This window comes from Euleptes europaea, chromosome 7, assembly GCF_029931775.1.
Source record: "Euleptes europaea isolate rEulEur1 chromosome 7, rEulEur1.hap1, whole genome shotgun sequence".
NCBI lineage: Eukaryota > Metazoa > Chordata > Lepidosauria > Squamata > Sphaerodactylidae > Euleptes > Euleptes europaea.
Window position 1 is genome coordinate 42,513,365 of NC_079318.1, and position 19,009 is coordinate 42,532,373.

The following is a 19,009-nucleotide window of genomic DNA, read 5'->3' on the forward strand; positions in this document are numbered from 1 at the left end:
TGCTTCTGACAGTGAACCAAGTCCTTAGTTAGTGTATGTGTGTACAGGCATACAGACCCAAAAGGCAATGAAATGCAAGAGAGATATAGACTAATGTTTCTGTGCAAAGATCAAATCTATAAAAGAGGAGTTCAGTGACCATTCACAACAGCAGTAATTGGCAATCATACAATCTAGTTTTCCAGTTTTGCTGAACTATTATAATCATTGTAAAGAATGAGAAAAGCTTCCTCTTGATACAAACGTAGAGGAGTACTACCTAACTTTCAGATCAAATCTAATTCAGTGATTTCATGCTGGATTCTCTCTTCAAAGTTTTTTTTTAAAAAAATTGAAACCAGCGGCCTTATCACATTGCACAGCAGTGAATTCTATGTTATGTGAAGAAATATTTTCTTTTGCCTGTCAGTCGACAGCCAATCAGTTTCGTTTGGTGACCCTGAATTCTAGTTTTATGAGAGGAGGCAAAATATTTTATGTTTGCACTCTGTACTGTACGTGATTTTATAAGTTCTGTGCAGTTTGTTAGTCATCTCTTCTTCTAATATAAAATGCCCGGAATTCTTTAGCCTTTCTTCATCAGAAAGATCCTACAAGCTTTAGTTCATGTTGACTGCCCTTTTCAGCTCCTTCTCAAATACAGCCACAACATAGATCTATATAAAGGCATTATAATGGTGTCCCCCCCGCAGGTTGCTTTCTTGAAAAGGGCGGCATTATTGTCACTCTCAATCAAAAGCAGGAAAGTTGGCTTTTTTCATTTTCTCACTCCCAGTATTCTTAACGTTCACCCACAATGAACTATTTCAATAGAGTGGAGGATCTTCCTGGCTCATATAATTCACCTGCATTAATGTATCATATAACTTCTTGGCATAAGTTGTCTGCAGTAATACTTCTGTTTCATACTTGTCTATGTTAACATGTTTGTTGCTTGCTCATTAGAAACCAGAACATTGGAATCTTTGCCTGCTTTAAAAAATGGCCTGTCTACCTCCTTGAAGGTTGCTGGGTCTCTGGAATCCTTACTGCCTTTAACTACCCACTCTCTCAGTCCGGGGCTGATCGAGGAAGGTGGTCAGATCTCCAGCCCTCACCTTTTAAAAGAGGATGATTGGAAGGAGAGCAATGGAAGGGTATGTGACGATTTCCTTCTTCTAATAAAGGCCTTTTGGTGGGACCACCAAAATGCATTTTCAGACTTGTTTTAACATCAGTAAACTGAATGTGGGGAAGAAAGGTATGACAAGAAAAAAAAAAGAGGGAGATCAACTAGTGAGGGACTGGTGGGTGAAAATTTGAGCTTTTAGGTGTGGTGTCACTTTGATTGATCATGCCTGTTATAATGAGAACTTAGGCAGATCCCTCTACATTCCACAAAGGACTGATCCCAGCTGCTTGTGAAAGACTGAACAGGTTTTATTTTCGTATATACAACTGAAGCTGAATTGCCTGAACTGCAGTTATGCCAACAGCCATCTTAACAAACACACTTCTTCTTCCCAGACTCCACCAAGAGGCAGATGGCCTTTCCTCCAAATATTAATGCTTTCTTGACTATATCATTCTGTGGAACTCTTTACCTCATTGCTGCCTATTGGACCTTCATCAGTGGTTAATTAAAACCCATGTTAAGCCTGCACACATTTACAGAAATAAATAAATAAATATACAAACAGTTCAAACCCAACCAGGCGTGTGTATAGGTTGTAAAATCTATTACCAGTTACTCATACATCTGGTCAGATTGGTTCTAGTTGTAATACTGGTTACTATATGTTAGTATATGTCGCTCATATACTATGTGTGCAGGTATCACCTGTGGACGTCACTACTATTTAAATCCAAACAAGGCAATTTAAGCATGTTATAAGGGTTTGATCTGATTTGGCCCGCTGTTCCCTCAATTGGGGCAGGAAATCCCTCACTCCAAGCTCCTGTGACCTTCCACTGACCCAAGTCATGGCAGGGGGGAAAAAACCCAGTGGCATTGATGGTATGATGATGTCGCTTCTGGGGGTCATCACGCCTGTGATGCTGCCCCTCACCATGTCCCTGCCTCCAACCTTCCCTGTGGCCTGGCAACCCTAAGTTCACAGCACTGTGGGATGAGGTGCTCTTGTTCTCCTTCTCCCCTCCAGGCCACTTCAAATGCTGAAATGGCTGAAACAAGAATGCCTCATCCTGCTTCACCTTAAAACATGCTGCCTTAAGGCATTTTAAAATTACTTAATTAGGCTTTAAAATGGCAGTGATGTACACAGGACTGACCTGTGGATGCTGTCATGTCTAGATTGGCCCTGTGTGACTTGAGGTCACAGGCCTTGCTGAGTCTGACATTAGAAAGATTTTTTACTTTTGAGCATCCTCAGAGCCTAAGTGTCCATTAAATGCCAAGTGCTGGCAATTGAAACCTGACAGACTTTACCTGAGGAAACAGTTGCTTCTGGAGGAGGTGGAGAAATGGTGGCCATACAAAGGACAACTTAACCCTTTCTCCACCCACGGTTTCAATACTCAAATCATCCACTCTCAAAGTTGTTTTTTCTTTTAATTGACCATTGGAATTTTATTACATGCACTTGCAGGCATGGGTAATCAGGCCCCTAACCATGGTGCAGTGTCCATTTCTCATGGAAATAGTTTTCCTGTAACCATCATTAGGTCTGTTCCATGCTCTATGGCAGGGGAACCTTTTTTCTGCCAAGGGCCATTTGGATATAACAACATTCACGGGCTATACTAATTATCAACTCAAAAATTAGCCTGCTATATTTGGTCATACATTTAGCCAAGAGCCATGACTGGAGACGGCTCCGGGTGTCTGCCATGTAGAGCAACTCGCTTTTGAGCTCTGCCATTCCCAGCTGGGCCCAAGAGATTCAGGCAGGGCAGCAAATACAAGACACAGTTTGTTGGGTGGTCCTAGCAGCTCCGTAGCTAATGACTCTTCTTCAAGGGGGGGGGGAAAGAAAGGGTTCCTTTTCTCAACAAAACAAACTCACATTTGCTTTGAATAGAGGCTATTCCTGTCTGCGGGAGGGGGCGGATCGCCAGTCTCAGATCCTTCTGAGCTAGAGATCTGCCAGGACCCGCGAAGGGCCAGACCAAATTATTTCACGGGCCTTATATGGCCCCCGGGCCTGACGTTCCCCACCCCTGCTCTATGGTGTCTCCTTTCTGTTGTGTCCAGATCCATGTGACCATATCGAAGTCTGCTCAGGAGAAAATGCGTCAGAAGAAGCTAAAGGAGATAGAGCTTTTGTGCAAAGAAAGAGAAAAAGAGAAAGAAAAGGAAAAGGAGAGATCTATGAAGCTCCAAGACCAGCTACAGAGAATTGCTCAAGAAGGTATGTGGCTGCTTAAATAGGGGGAAAATGGCTAGGTACAAATGTATTTATCTGCTAGTCAAATTCACCACTTAAGCTTTGCATCACCCCAGATTTCAAATCTTTCCTTTGAAGAGATTAGAATGCAACATGTGTAAGGGGGAACTAATCAGGCCCTAAGATCAGGTAATCTAAGGGTTCTTATCTTGTTCCCGACAAAATTTCCTCAGTCTTCGATTGTTGCATGACAGGCTGAAATTCAGTTTCGTGCTTCCTTTCCCAGAATGAAGGTGTAATGATTAAACTTACCAATTTCAAGGTAGGGCTTGGAGTTCTCCCAGAATGACAACAGATCTCCAGACTACAGAAATCAGTTCCCCTGGAGGAAATGGCAGCTTCAGATGGTGGGTTCAATGCCAGCATCTAACCCCCACTGAGCTACCTCCCAGGCTCTGCTCCCAAATATCTACTAATGTCCCAAACTGAAGTTGGCAACCTTAGGGAGGAAAAGGAAACAACACATGCTGAATTTCTGCCAGTCATAGGAAAAGAAAGCAGTGAATCATAAGTATAACATATTCTAAATCTTATTAAAGAAGCAGCAAAGCAAAAAATGCCTGTGCAAAAAAAATGGCTATTCTCTTTGCACGGGAACGTTCTATCCACACAGTACTGTTACCACACCCTCACAACATGGGGAATTAGCTTGTGTGTTTGTGCAGGCCCCAGAAAACAGGGATCTTTTATCTAAAAAGGTGGCTATGCGTAGACGTTTTCAGTAGGAAAAGGATGACAGACACCTGACTTAAAAGGAATATACAGTTTATTGAGGGATTTGGTACAATCGTGGTTGGGGGGACTAAGCAAACACTAGCAGTACTAAATCAAACAGACCTTATCCTAGCCAGTATTGCAACAATCAAACATTCAGCAGAGCTATTTTAATTTGGAGCAGGAGTTTCTCTTTGAGTTGAAGGTGTACATGTGGGGAAATGGGGAATAGGACAGAAGTGAAAACAGTAGGGACAGAGGTGTCCAGTCTTCCAGGTGAATGGGCCTAAAGAGCAGAGAAAAGCCAAGTGCCAGCTCTCTGTGTGGTGCAAGTGTGGTTTGGAAAATAAGGGGGGTATAGATCAAGAGGGAGAGCAAAGACTCCCTGTCCTGGTCTGCAAAGAAGTCCGATGAAAGAAGGAGGGATCCAGTGTGTGTTTGGGAGGCTCTGTGGCAGTTCAGTTGGTATCCAGCATTAGACTTCAGTTACTGGCTCTCAAGCCAGGCTAGTTATACTGTTTTTGGCCCATAGCATAAAACAGGTTCTTTTCAGGAAACAAAAGATTACTACAGAGGATAAAAGAATATTTGAGAATTGGGCAACTTATCAGGAGAAAACTATAGAATTGACTAAATGGCACCAGGGAAGGGAAACAGAAAGGGAAGTTTAATTGTAATTCAGGATTACAAAACTGAGTCATATATTTGGCGGGAGCTTTGGGGACAATGGGAAGATTTGAATAGGACGTTCCAGACTGTCACAGGGCACTCAATGTCTGAGTTCTGTTAGAGGTCAGTGACCACATATCATGTAAAAGACAATACAGGAAGTGGCATCTTTGGTCTTTTATGCATGAACATAAGAAAGGCCATTCTGGATTAGACCGAGGCCCATCGAGTCCAGCAGTCTGCTCACACAGTGGCCAACCAGGTGCCTCTAGGAAGCCCACAAACAAGACGACTGCAGCAGCACCATCCTGCCCGTGTTCCACAGCACCTAATATAATAGGCATGCTCCTCTGATCCTGGAGAGAATAGGTATGCATCATGGCTGTTTCACTCTCCATCACCTTTCCAACAACTTCAAGTCTTTCTTTTCATTATGCATGCCGTTTCCGACCGTCAGAGGTTGCCTCGGTCTCCCCCTGCGTTTCCCCATGTTTTGCCCACATTTTGAGGTACCTGTTTCATCTCGAACTTGAAAATGCGGGGAAAACACAGGGAAACGCAGGGGGAGACCGAGGCAACCTCTGACGGTCGGAAAATGGCATACACAATCCAAACAAAGACCCGAAGTGATCGGAGGGGTGACAGCGAGTGAAACAGCCATGCATAAATGACTGTCTTCTTACCTGGTGTGGCTTAATTGCTGTCATCCTGTTGGTACTCCCTGATTTCTTCCCAAAAGGCTTCCTTGGAAGCTTTTGCTGTGGTCATTGTCTCATAAGCCTCTGCTCTGTTCACTGCTGCAAGATTCTCTGTGAGACACAAAACATGGCGGTTGCTCCCCATGTTCTGTGTGTGCCTCATAGGACTTGCTCATGGTGTTACATGTGCAGAATGTACATTCAGGCTGGAAGAGAGGGGTGTGCAGATGAAAGGAGAGAGGCTGGCAACAGTACCCACTACTGCTCAGTTAGCTAGAAGTGCCTCTGAGGTGATTTCTTTGCCAGGGGCTGCAAATCATTCACTATCTACAGAGCTTTACAATTAAGGTCATTTATGCATGGGATTTTTCCCTGAGGTTCGTTGTTCGCTGGACCCACACTTTCCTGTTGGGAATCTATGCACCAGCAGTCTCCAAGCTCAAATCAAGTCCCTTCCCCTTTAAATGCTTCTTTGTAATTGGCTTACTTGTAGAGCTTACTGTGAGAGAAAATTCTCCCAAACCCAATTGCTGCAGAAAAAGGCATTTTAAGAACAAAAAATGGAGCAATCTGAAAGGAGGGAGGGGTAGAAATCTAACCCTCGGTTTTAAAGAGCCTTTCTTCTGCTCAGAAGGATCTCCGAGGAAGCAGGAAGCATTTGAACCCCTGCCTCTTTACACACAGCTTTATAATTGGCTGTGAGAGAAACCAAGCTTGCGTGTCCCGTGCTTTGCCTTATGTACAGGGATTTCACCTGGGCTGAGCTAAGGGGTGAGGGAAGAATCGCATTAACAGAGGAACAGGAAGTCCCAGGATTTGTGAGGGCTGGCAGTGAGGTCATCTCTAATGGCACGGAGAACTCATGTGTAACTCCAAGGAACAACCGAGACAGTCCAGGGGCAAACATGAGCATAAGTTCCCATGCATAAATGGCCTAAGAGGGTTCAGTCAGCAAAAGTCATGTGTGAGCTACAGCTCAGCTGCAAATGGGGCATTGCTGGGCCACCAGGCTGACAAGGTTCTTGTAGCACTGGTACTTCTGGTGTGCTGACGTGGTCGAGGGGCATAGACAGCAACTAGCATCATGGGGACTTGGAGTGCAGACTCATCCCCACCCTCTTCCACCCCTCTTGCTGCTGCTTCCACAGTGAGGGCAGCTTTTCCTACTTCCTTGTGGAAAGTAGGAAGTCAGTGTTGCGGGAACTGGTATTTCCATTCCATTTGCTGGAGTACTCTGAAATATTCTGCCTGCATCACAATTAACCTGATCACCCATCTAGCGAAAAACTGGGATGTACCTTCATGTCCTTACATGTATCTGAACAGTACTGAAGTAAGGCACTTACTGCTGAACAATTTCCCTACCAAAGTATTTTCACATTGTACATTTTTGTTCCTGTAATCACTGATACTTGTGAAGAATATTTCATCAAAAAGTTTCCTATCCTTTGCAAAGGGAATGTTTAAGACAATTATAAGAGCTATCTTAGCACTAGCTGAATTGAATCATAGGATGGCCTTGGACATTGTTGAATCCTAGATCTCACTTTATCATCGTCATCAAATCCACATATACTTCAATACCAGGTGTCAGATAGAAGAGATGATTTTTCCAGTACCTTTTAATTTAACTAAAGTATAGCCTGGAGGAAATGTTCATACAAAGTGATCTGTTACGCATAGGGTAACAGATCACCTAAGTGTCCTGTTTTAAAGCAGTGCAAAAAAGAGTTACACCCACTGAAGTCCTTGAAGGGTATAGCTTGTGCAGCCGTTACAATGGCCTTGCATATTCCAAATGAAGGGGAAAAAGGCGCAGTGCCTCGCTCCCCAGTTAATCTGATTGCAGTTGACGATCACTGATTGTACTGCAGTAGAAATGCCAAGAAGGGCAGCTGCGACGGGAGAGAAAGTTGCAAGTCAGCACTCTGCCAGAGCAAGGCTGTGAGGCAAGGTCCCCTAACTTGTCTTCTTTAGTGCTAGTGGGAGGTGCTGAAATATAAGCCTTGGAGCTGCGAATATTTGGACCTCTTCTCGCATCACTCTTGCCATAGCCTTTTCAAACGATCCCACGGTGAATCTACATAGAAAAGTTTTGTTGGGATTAAGGTTGGCAACTGGTTCATCAAAAAACGTTTGACTGACAAGGCACCTCTTGTTTTTGTTTTAAATGACTGTTTTTAATAGAAATGCTTTGGATGCCTGATGCCATCTTAGAAGGGACGTTTCCCCATCTTAATTTACATATGTGAGAATGCCTCTTTGAAGATGGTGTCCCCTACATATGTACATAATCTAAGAGTGAAAGGAAGTAATTTCTCCCCCTTTAGAGTTATTGCTTTTACTCATATATAGATTTGCTTGGTCAATCAACCGATTACGCATTTAGTCCACAAAGAGGGCTATAGTCAGGTGACAGCATTATTTGAAGCTCATTTATCCAAGTAACTTTTCTGGAGACAATTCTGAGACCAGGGATCTGATGGATTCTGCTGACAGAACCATTTGTGGTAAAGTTATGTGGGTCAACAATTGTGAAGAACATTTTCCACGTGTATGCACTCCTGGGGGTCACAATAAAAAGTTGTCTCAGGAAAATTAAGAATCATACCACGATCAGGCCACAGTCAGTCCAAAACAGAGGCAATGGAAAGATAATAGTTCCCCCACCCGCTGGAGAAAGCATTGTGTTGCGCTACCACCATTCCAAATGTTGTAGTTTTCTCTACTGATATTGGCCCCAATTCTGTATGGGTACACCTCTTTTGCCAAATAATGTCTGCTTCTGTGGCTTGTTCATTCAGCTAAGATGTCATTTACTCTTTACTTACTTTTCCAAATTACTTTCTACAGGATCGGGTCTACTTAATAGCAGTGGAGGCACCATCCCTGTTACATTCAGCCTGACCAATTCACCCAGAGCTCCCATCGGAATAGCCTTAAAGAAAAGGGTGAACAGGCCTTCTCTGCCTAGCATCCCTGTCATCAACCAAGACAGTAGCTTCCTGAGGCATGCTTCAGGTGAGAAATGAAACTCTCATGCTATCTGCCTGTTTTAAGTCCTACTTTTATATTTGTCTTGGCTTTGAGCAGAAGGGCCAGTCGCAGGCAAAGTCTTCAGAATAATTCACAGTGTAGAAAAGAAATGACAGAAAAGAGGATCTCGGCAGTCCCAAATGTTGCAATCGCAATTTAGCATGGAAGCCAGTACCAATTAACAGCTTGTCAGCTATATTTTCTGTCAGTTGAAAGTTTCCACATACTTTTCAAAGGCATCCTTGTCTATAAAACTTTGCAGTAATTTGGCCCAGTCATCTTTCTTTAAGAGGGGACACATCTGGCTCAAACAAATTTGTGGCACTATGAGCTACAGATGTTGCTTGTGCTTTCATCAGAAACTCAGTAGTAACAGTACTCCCAGATATGGTCGGTTAAAGATCACTGAATATCAGTGCCTTCACTTCCATGGTTTGGCAAAGCCTACCCAACAGTCCCTCCATCTTGCCATTCAGCCCATTACTAACTCCAATACCTGTTAAGGACATTTATGGCTACACCTTTAACTGAAAACTCTGAGATTTGAGGTAAAACAGTCTGACCTAAATAGCCTATTTAAATATCAGTGGTAGAGTGTATCTGGATAGATATGCAACCTGTGCACCTAGGGTTGCCAGGTCGCTCTTCACTGCCAGCAGGAGTTTTTGGGGTGGAGCCTGATGAAGGTGGGGTTTGGGGAGGGACTTCAGTGCCATAGAGTCCAACTGCCAAAGTGGCCATTTTCTCCAGGTGAACTTCTCTCTATTGGTTGGAGATCAGTTGTAATAGCAGGAGATTTCTAGTTGGTACCTGGCAAAAAAAAAAGTCACATACTTGCATCTCTTGTGTGAAACCACCGCATACATCCATTCTGCCTACACTCTCAATCTACCAATTTAGTAACAGAGGATGTGGTCTTTACTTCCAAGTAAATGTGCTGGGAATCAGGGCATAAGCCTCACTTCTTATACTGATCACAGATCTGTCTGGTGTTAAAAGTGTAATTGAGTTCAAAAAATTATGTCTAAAACTGTACACATTATTGTGACTAATTTAAAGCATGTCCATGGAGCAATTTCAGTTACAAGGAAACTGAGAGGAGTCGAAGGTATACTTTGTAAAATGCAACTTTATTTGTAGCTGTAATTATAATTTCCCAATTATCAGTGTCATCATATTAATTTTTGTTTTGGGTATTTTTTTTAATTAAAAAATGACAGCTAACTCCCTGCCGGCAAACCTGAATTCTCCAGAATGGGAAGAGGACCTTGTAAATAGAGAAGTCTTAGAAGTTGGTCCCTTGTCTCATCCAGAGCAGGGGCTGGTTGATGCTTTGAAGTGGCTCAACAGTAATGACTGGTAAGGCAAAAGAGAATGAGTGGTGCCTCCTACCTAGGGTTTCCAACTCCAGGTGGAAAATTTGTGCAGATTTGGGGGTGGATCCTGGGGAGGATGGGGTTTGGGGAGGAGAGGGACCTCAGTGGGGTATAATGCCATACAGCTCACCTTCCAAAACAGCCATTTTCTCCATAGGGTTGCCAGGTCCCTCTTTGCCACCGGCGAGAGGTTTTTGGGGTGGAGCCTAGGGAGGGTGGTGTTTGGGGAGGGACTTCAATGCCATAGAGTCCAGTTGCCAAAGTGGCCATTTTCTCCAGGGGAACTGATCTGGAGATCAGTTGTAATAGCAGGAGATTTCCAGCTAGTACCTGGAGGTTGGCAACCCTATTTCTCCTTATAATAAACCCCCGCCTTTTCTTTCTGTTTCAAACAAACACAAACTGAGAATTCAAGGGGCAAACCTATGTTAGTCTGTTGCAGCAAAGTTAAGCAGGAGTCCAACTAAACTCTAGTGGGATTAATTAGCTATCCCAGTTGCACTTCTTTGGTAGAATTCAGAGAAATGTGGCCCTAGAACCTTTTTTCTTAGGATGTTGTCACTTGTACAGTGGCTGTACAATGTCCCCAAAGTACAGCCACTTAGTTTACTTTCTGTTTACTTAAGTAGAAAATAAGCCCGAAATACATTTTTGGGGTTGGGGTATTTTGTTATCCCATGGGGTACTAAAATACCCCACTGGGATATTGTTTTCTACCTCATGAATTTACTAAGCAAAAAGTGATCTATGGAACTGTTTTTTAAGTACTCTAAAGAGAAACATCCCTTCATAATAACAACCACGAACAAAAAAATTTGTGGGATATTTTTACCCATAGATACATGGGGAATTCGCCTTGAGATGGAAATATACCCCAAATGCAATGTGTGTAAGTTTTTTCAGATAATGGTTTTAAGGTTAAATACTAACAACATTTATTCAAGTGTAAGCCTTTTGTGAGGCAGAGCTCACTTCATCAGATGCATGAAATTGGGAATGCTTATGTTTTAACCTGGTATTTCCAAATTAGTGACAATAAAAGAGCGGGGAAAGGCCATATAGGTTTTAAAAAAACCTGGGCTTCTTTCTGAACTAATTCATTCCTGTGAATCCATTGTTTTGTACCTTTGGTGTATTTGTTCCATGTTTTCCCTACTGTAAATGGGATTACTGGCCAACTTCACTCGGATATTCTGCGTTTTCAGCCCAGTCATTTCTTTGGATGGGGCTTTTACTTAAAACCTTTGGTTTCTTTTCTATACCTTCTTTACTTTGCCAAAGACTGTTTTCACAAGACAATAAAAGGCTTCTTTTGTGTGCCTGTGGTGCTATTTGAGGCATGTATGAATATGCAGTGTAGGTAAGGATTCAAAAGGGGAATTGAATGTGCATTCTTGCCAGTGGTTGGTTTGTGAGTGATTTTAAGAAAATGCTGATTTAAGCCTCACTGGTGAGAGCGTTCCTGAAGAAACAGAAGCAAGCAAGCAAAACTCCTTCGTACTTTGTGTCATTCGCCAACAGATGGTGCTGTTAATTCAGCAAGGCCGAGTCAGAAGGTATTATTGGCAAGAAAAGGGAAGGAAATGCAAGTTGTATCTCCCCACAGGAGAAAGTCTGCTGGGCAAGTCTCAGTCCTTCCCAAGGATGGAGCCTGTCAAGTGGAACTAGTAAATCAATCACACTCTTTTATTCAGCTTAATTCACAGGAGACTCTGTCAGGCACGTTGGCTGGTGACAGATATCCCACCCGCCATGGTTTTAAAGCCCTGGTATGTTAGAGCTTCTGTTAAATTCAGAATCTTTTAGCTTTTTTGTAATCCCAATGTGTGACTTGTAGGACACATCTCATTTTCAGACCCTTTGGCTGCTGTTGGAAATCCTGTTTCTGCAAAATGCCAGGCAAGACTAGTAATTTTCCTTCTCTTCTCTCTTTCCATCTTTCTGATAATTGCCTCTCAGGCAGCTGAAGGAAAAAGGACTCTTCAGCATCAGATGCCTGGCGAGCTGCCATTCTGAACTTCTTCTGTGTAGGCTTCACGATGTCTCCCTAGCAGCTACGAAAGAGGTGGGAAATGTGTACTTAACATATGCCCAATCTACGTTCTCTCTGTGTTACCGGATGCTTTCCAATCTTTTTCTATTTAGCCAATGTGTCTCTGAGCAGCTTTTATAACTCTCTGTTCTTATATCTGCCCAGTATTCTATTTACCTGTACCAAAAATACACTCTGTATAACCTGCACAGAAAAATCCCAGTTCTGCATAGAACTGATCATGCAGATCCATTAAATCTGCATATATTGACTCAATTGGTATAAAACTGTTCCAGAAAATTAATGCTTTGAGAAATGCGGTTCTCAATTTTGGCTAGGACTGTGGTGCTGTAAGAAAAAGAGAAAATGGAATATAGATTAGGGATGGCTTCCAAGTAGGTCAGGGAATAGGTATTCATGGAACAGAGTTACAAAAAGTTAAAGTTCCATTTCCTGAACCTGGGAGGCCAGCTGACCCCCCCCCCAATTTAATCGTTGTTCTCCATAACCATTAAAATCATACATTTACTTTTTAAAAAATGTTGAGGGTAGGATTGCCAGCTCTGGGTTGGGAAACACCTGGAGATTTTGAAAGTGGAGCCTGAGGAAGGCGGGGTTTGGGGAGGGGAGGACTTCAATGGGGTGTAATGCCACAGAGTCCACCTTCCAAAACAGCTATTTTCTCCAGGTGAACTGATCTCTGTCGCCAGGAGATCAGATGTAATAGTGGGAGATCGCCAGCCACCACCTGGAGGTTGGCAACTCTAGTGGAGGGTGAGAGTCACAAGCTATCTAGTCAAATGTCAGATATATCCAGCACTTTGAAAACACACACACACGTACAAGGCCATGAATCTATTACACCTGTCTACCTATGACATGTTTTGGGGTTTGGCCCGTACCTAATTTTTTTCAGAGCTGTGGTTTATTTTTCTTCCACTGCCTATGAGGACATTATTTTTCTCTTTAGTTGCCATGGGCCCTATTCCAAAATAAAAACAATGATGACTGCCATCTGGAACTAAAATATATCTTTTGCCCATATTCCTGTATGTATCTTTTAAAATCTTTCTCCACATTCCTGTACAACGACTTCAGTAGTGGCCATTTCTCCTACTATTGTTTATTTATTTATGTTTAGTTATTTAAAACCTGCTTTTCTACAGTGGGAACTTAAATGGCTTAGGAGAACCATGCTGAATCAGATAAAAGGCCCATCCAGTCCAGCATTCTGATCACACAGTGGGCAACTAGTTACCTCTAGCAAGCCTACAAACAGAAAGACTGCAACAGCATCATCCTGCCTGTGCTCCCCAGCAACTGATTTAAAGAGGAATACTACCTCTGCTACTGGAGGGAGTAGATATCCATCATGATTAGGAGCATTGATAGCCCAGCCCACCATGGATTTGTCCACTCCCATTTTAAAGCCTTTCAAGTGGGTGGCCATGACCATATCCTGCAGCAGTGAATTCCACAAATTAGTTATACTCCATTTTCTCCTCACAGCAGCAACCCTATGAAGTGGGTTAGGCTAAGAGACTGTGGCTGTTGAATACTGTTAGAAGCTGTCTTGAAAGCAATAACACTAAGATGTTGTGGTATACATTTTTAAATAAAATCCTACACAAACACGAGCATGTAAAATTTCCCAGAAACTGATTGGCCAAACACAGGCCTGACACAGACATCTGCCTGTAAGGACATTCATCTTCTGGCGCCTATTGACATATTTCTTAAGACTGCTTGTCTAGAAATGTAAAGGAAGTAGCCCTCAGAAAAAAAGGATGATGCAGCAGTATGTAATGCCTCAGGACTATTACAGAAAAGTACTTGGCAACTCTAACCAGAATTGAAAAGCCCAGTCATCTTGATTTCTTTGTGCTTTCAAGTGTCACTTTGCATTGTGGGTGTGTAATTTAGATGGGATTCACAGTCGATGAACAATATTACGACAGAGTTGGGTGTACACATCTTTCCTCTTCAAGTGTATATCTAAACTACAAAGACAGGGTAGAAGGCACTGTCTTATATTCAGGCAGATTGTTGGTCCATCTGGCAGCGAATCAACTGGCAGTAGCTTTCTTAGGACCAAGGCAGAAGTTCTTCCAGGTCCTACAATTTAAGATCCTTTGATCAGCTATGATAAAGATTGAACGTGGGACATTCTGTATGCAAAGCATGTATTGTTTTTTGTGACTTTGAGCTGTGGCCCCAGTACATATAAAGTAATCCTTGGTTTGCAGTACAATCCTAAACGGAGTTACATCCTTCTAAATCCATTTAAAGAATGGGTTTGTGTGTGTGTGTAAAGTGCCGTCAAGTCGCACCTGACTTATGGCAAGAGACTAACAGAGGTGGTTTGCCAGTGCCTTCCTCTGTATAGCAACCCTGGACTTCCTTGGTGGTCTCCCATCCAAATATTAACCAGGGCTGACCCTGCTTAGCTTCTGAGATCTGACAAGATCAGGCTAGCCTGGGCCATCCAGGTCAGGGCAATGAATAGGTTTAGGAGGGTGTCCCTAGACGCGGCTGTTAGCCACACCTACGGGACTCCGACCGACCTCCTCGTCCCCTGCCCCACTTACCGGCGGAGAGGAACGAGCTGGAGGAATGCGGCTGGCCGGAGAGGAGGAGGAGCCGCAGAAGCCGCGCCGAGGCTGCAGCTGGGGCGGGGCGCAGAGGAGCAGCGGGGGAGCGCCGATGTGGCCCCGGGCTTGCAGTCGCCTCCCAGCTGGCAGGTGGGCTGGGGGGAAGGGAGGCAGGGCCCAGAAGTGTCCGTCAACAGGCCGGGCCCAAGGAGAGAGGGTGGCAGCAGCTCCACCGCGAGAACATCAGGGGCGGCGCCTGCGAGGTCTCCCCGCCCAACAGCTGAGTGGCGGGGGGCGGGGAAAAGCCAGGGAGCAGGGGAAAGGGGACCTGAGAGAAGGCTCCACCCCTTTATGGATGCTGGGGGAAGGGAAGGAGGGCCGAGGGTGGGGAAGGAAGCCGTCCTTGCCCTATAAATGGCGGGCACAGGTGGAGACCAGGGAGGAGAAGGCACTAACCCGGCGCTACGGGTAACCGCACAGCCTCTGAGCTGGCGGAGGGGTAACCTTCCTCAGACTCAGATTCTGAGGTCTGAGAAGCGTGTGTTACAGCCCAGCCAGGGATGGCGGGAAGAAGGGAAGGCCTGTCCCCGGGCAAGGCACCTCACAGAGGGTGTAATTCTGTTTAGGATTGCCCAATTGGTCATTGACATTATTTTATGTACAGCTATTGGATAGGTGTATAGTTGTCTATCTAGCAACCTACCTAGTTATTTCTTTACTCTCTAGTCATATTTTGAGTACACCATGGTTGTGTATCAAGCCAGTTAAGAAGGGCATCTCTCTGACTGCTTTTGTCTTTTATAAGCATGTTATTTTGCTTTTGGCTCTCAAAAGCGAACATATTTCAGAATGTTTCTTTCCATGTCTCTTCTCTGTCTTCTGTCAACAGCTTATCATTGCCTGGAATGTTGCCTATGTTTCTAACATGAGAGAGGGAAAGAATTGCAAAATGTGCCATTTTTTTGTGCCTAATTATCCCTAATTCCAGTCACCTGTGCTGTTTTCTCAAGCCCAATTTCAATGTGGCATTGCTAGAGAGCCTTTGTTGAGCCAGCCAGCGCTTGGATCCTAGGGTACTTATTCACCCCTGACTGCTCAGAGCGGCCTTGCTATTTATTTGACCACTTAATGGAGAGATTTCATTGCTTTCATTTTAAACCCTTCTCATAAAAAGCAGGAGGTAAAAGAAACCACAGGGTTTCTCTATGCTTGTTCAGTGGGGCTATTAACATAGCAGAGTTGCAAGTCTATTAAACCTTCTGTCATCTGCAGCAAATAATGGCATTTTGACCAACCGAGTAATTTGTAGTCTCCAGTTTTTCTCTCCAACCTTATCATGAAATAGAATTGATTTCCAGGAGATGAAAGCTGTGATTGTCAGTATGTTGGTATGTGGGATTCAAACCGTCCCACTCTATAAACTCAAACATGCTTTGAAAATATGAAGATTGAGACTGTTGCTCAGAATGTCTGTTTATAGCCATAATCAATATATCTAATTCTCAATGTGACCTTGGGTTGCCAACCTCCAGGTACTAAAAATGAATCATTTACTTATGAAACTTAACATAGTCTACCAGGTAATTTCATATACAGCTTTTGCCTGGAAAATAACAGAAAAAATACAACCAAAGTCTTAAGTTCTGTCTTCATTGATAACATCTCAATAATTCATAGACAGTGTAGTGTTGACAATTTACAAGTTAATTTGGGATTACAGACTTCTGAGACAAAAACAATTATGTTAACATCACAATGTAACAGAAACACAGGCTCATTTGTTGACTTCACAAATATAACCATGCACCTAAGTGCTGCTAAATGTTCATGAAACTGAAGAACCGCACAGGAATTGGAATCCCGATTCAAAGAAAAATTGCAGCAATCGCACCACCACTGACAAGCCGGAGGGGAACCCCGGGAGATGTTACCGCCGAGTTAGCCCCCTACTATGTAATTTTTTGCTTTTGTTTAATGTGACATGTTAATACTGTGCTTCACGAACTCTGGTTGGTTTTCTAAGCTCTCTACAAGTCCAATGCCTATTGCATTGTTTTTGGAGTTCCCACTTTGTTGATTGCACTGGTTTATTCTGTGTAATCCACCTAGAGTCCCAGTGAGAAAGGAGAAAGGGACTTCAATGCCATAAAGTCCAATTGCCAAAGCAGCCATTTTCTCCAGGTGAACTGATCTCTATCGGCTGGAGATCAGTTGTAATAGCAGGAGATCTCCAGCTACCACCTGGAAGTTGGCAACCATAACTGTGGGATTAAGTTTGGTCTAGTTATTGGGAGCTTACTCTGTGAGAAGCATGGAACAGTCTTCTGTAGGAGTGCAACATCTTGCAGCTTGCCGTTCTAACCACTATACCGCACTGGCTCTCTGTTCACTCTTCAACTAGTCTGTTTACTGACCCATCTTTGGTAGTAGATCAGAATTAGCAAATGTGATCATGTGGCTTTTAAACACTTCACTCAATAATGTTTCATTTGCCAGGTCAGTAACCTTCGGTCAAAAGTGTCTCGTTTTGCTATTGGGACTCTTGCTGAACTGTTCAAGACCTTGAAGAAACACATGGATCAGGAAGTTGAAGAGATTGCTCGTGTCCTTCTCCAGAAGGCAGGGGATTCTAGTGAATTCATCCAGAAAGCAGCTGACCAATCCTTAGGAGTCATGGCACGAAGCGTGACTCCTTCACGAGCATTGGCAGCCCTCATGGCCAATGGAGTGAAGTATGTAACTGATTTTTCTCCTACAAGTTGTCACAGCCTAATGAATATCTGAGCATGGGCAGGAAGCTTTAAGGCTTGCAGAGCATTGTGCAAAATAAAAGGGGACATCTGCTGGAGGATAGGTGCCCATACCCCCCATATGAGCAAAGAGGGGAGAGGCACAGAAAACAGCAGCAAGTTGACTGCCTACCTAGCTTCTATATTGACTGGTTATTAGGATGCCACAGAGACTGTAGGGCCCTGAGACAATAAGCTTCTGGCATCAAGCTTTTTGAACACAGTGGGATTATAGGACATAGGTCTGGAACCCACTCAGATATGTAATATGTATTTGCCCCATTTTGTTCCTTCTTTTTTAACCACATGTGATAACTATAACATGGCTGTAACATGTAGAAAGTGTTGGTTTGTAGTGTCGCTGCAAATCATTTCGCCCTTTAATGTGAACATAAATTTTCTTTGTACTTAATGATTTGCTATGTGTAAAACAAAATTGTGGAGTCAGATCAGCACTTTGTGTACCCTCTGGCTGCAAATACTGGCAAATTTCAGATTCCGACCCTGTGTGCTTCATTTCCTTTCACCTCACCCTCTCGCACGTATTGTGCTCCATGATTATCTGCTTTGCAAATTTAGAGAGAGTTGGGATAGATTCTTCTAATACCACTGAGTCAGCTGCTCTGTGTCTCTATTAAGGTAATTGGCTTCTTAGCCATGAGTAATATGTTTGTAATGTGGTGGAGTTGCTGACAACCACACTGGGGACCCTTAAAGGGCCTGTTAAGGCACCTGAGCGATGATCTTCTCTTAGGGAAACCGACACAGTATGGAAAAATGGGTTTGGACCCCCTATTCTAATCAAGGTAGAGTGCTTACTGCTACCAGCTATTCATGCTTTCCAGGGCTCAGCGTCCTGTTTCTGATGGCTTTGATATCATTTCTTTCCAGCCATCGTAATCCCCTTGTTCGAAAATGTGCTGCTGAACACTTATTGACCGTTGTGGAACAGATTGGGGCTGAGAAGCTGCTTTCCAGCAACCGAGAGAGTATGGAGATGCTGGTGCAGACGCTGGTCAAACTTGCTCAGGACTGCAATCAAGACACAAGGTACAGCATCCTTTCCTTCTCCTAAAAGATGAAATATTGTAGTGTATAATAATGATATTTAAGTGTCGTCCTGCAATATGAAGTCTTTGGAGGCCTTTGACCACATAAATGTTGCATAGGCTGACTGATAGTCCCCCACTAGGGTTGCCAACCTCCAGGTATTAGCTGGAGGTCTCCCGCTATTACAACTGATCTCCAGCTGATAGAGATCAGTTCACCTGGAGAAAATGGCCACTTTGGCAATTGGACTCTATGGCCCCTCCCCAAACCCCGCCCTCCTCAGGCTCCACCCCAAAATCTCCCACTGGTGGCAAAGAGGGACCTGGCAACCTTACCCCCCATAGTCCCCCCAGCTGACTGATCATTGATATTTTTATTTTTTCCAAAAGTAAATTTATTTTGGAATGTAGGCTTATATACCAGAAATATCAAATAGCATTTTAACCAGAAATAGAATAGCACAGAAATCATAGCTGGACATAGACATTCTGGAGAGTGTAAAGTCCTTGCCACAGAGAGTGAGATGTGCAGCATGGCCAGCTAAGGAGATGATGACTTGCTTTTTAAAACTCTTACTTCTTTGCTAGAAGAATTTAGCAGAGAAGTCATTTTATGTAGAGCTGTTCTATAATCACACCTGGGGAAGGGAGCTATTTTGATAGTAGTTT

The 19,009-nt window shown here is 43.5% G+C and overlaps 1 protein-coding gene across 1 annotated transcript in view; it reads left to right on the top strand.

Annotated features, from left to right (window-relative positions):
• TOGARAM2 (TOG array regulator of axonemal microtubules 2) overlaps positions 1-19,009 on the top strand; it is a 53,590-nt gene that overhangs the window by 12,285 nt on the left and 22,296 nt on the right. Inside the window, exons 7-13 of the mRNA XM_056852938.1 lie at positions 946-1,136; positions 3,194-3,350; positions 8,321-8,488; positions 9,724-9,862; positions 11,839-11,944; positions 16,999-17,234; positions 18,183-18,341. Of these exons, the coding sequence (XP_056708916.1) occupies positions 946-1,136; positions 3,194-3,350; positions 8,321-8,488; positions 9,724-9,862; positions 11,839-11,944; positions 16,999-17,234; positions 18,183-18,341 (1,156 nt within the window). The remainder of the gene's footprint in view (positions 1-945; positions 1,137-3,193; positions 3,351-8,320; positions 8,489-9,723; positions 9,863-11,838; positions 11,945-16,998; positions 17,235-18,182; positions 18,342-19,009) is intronic.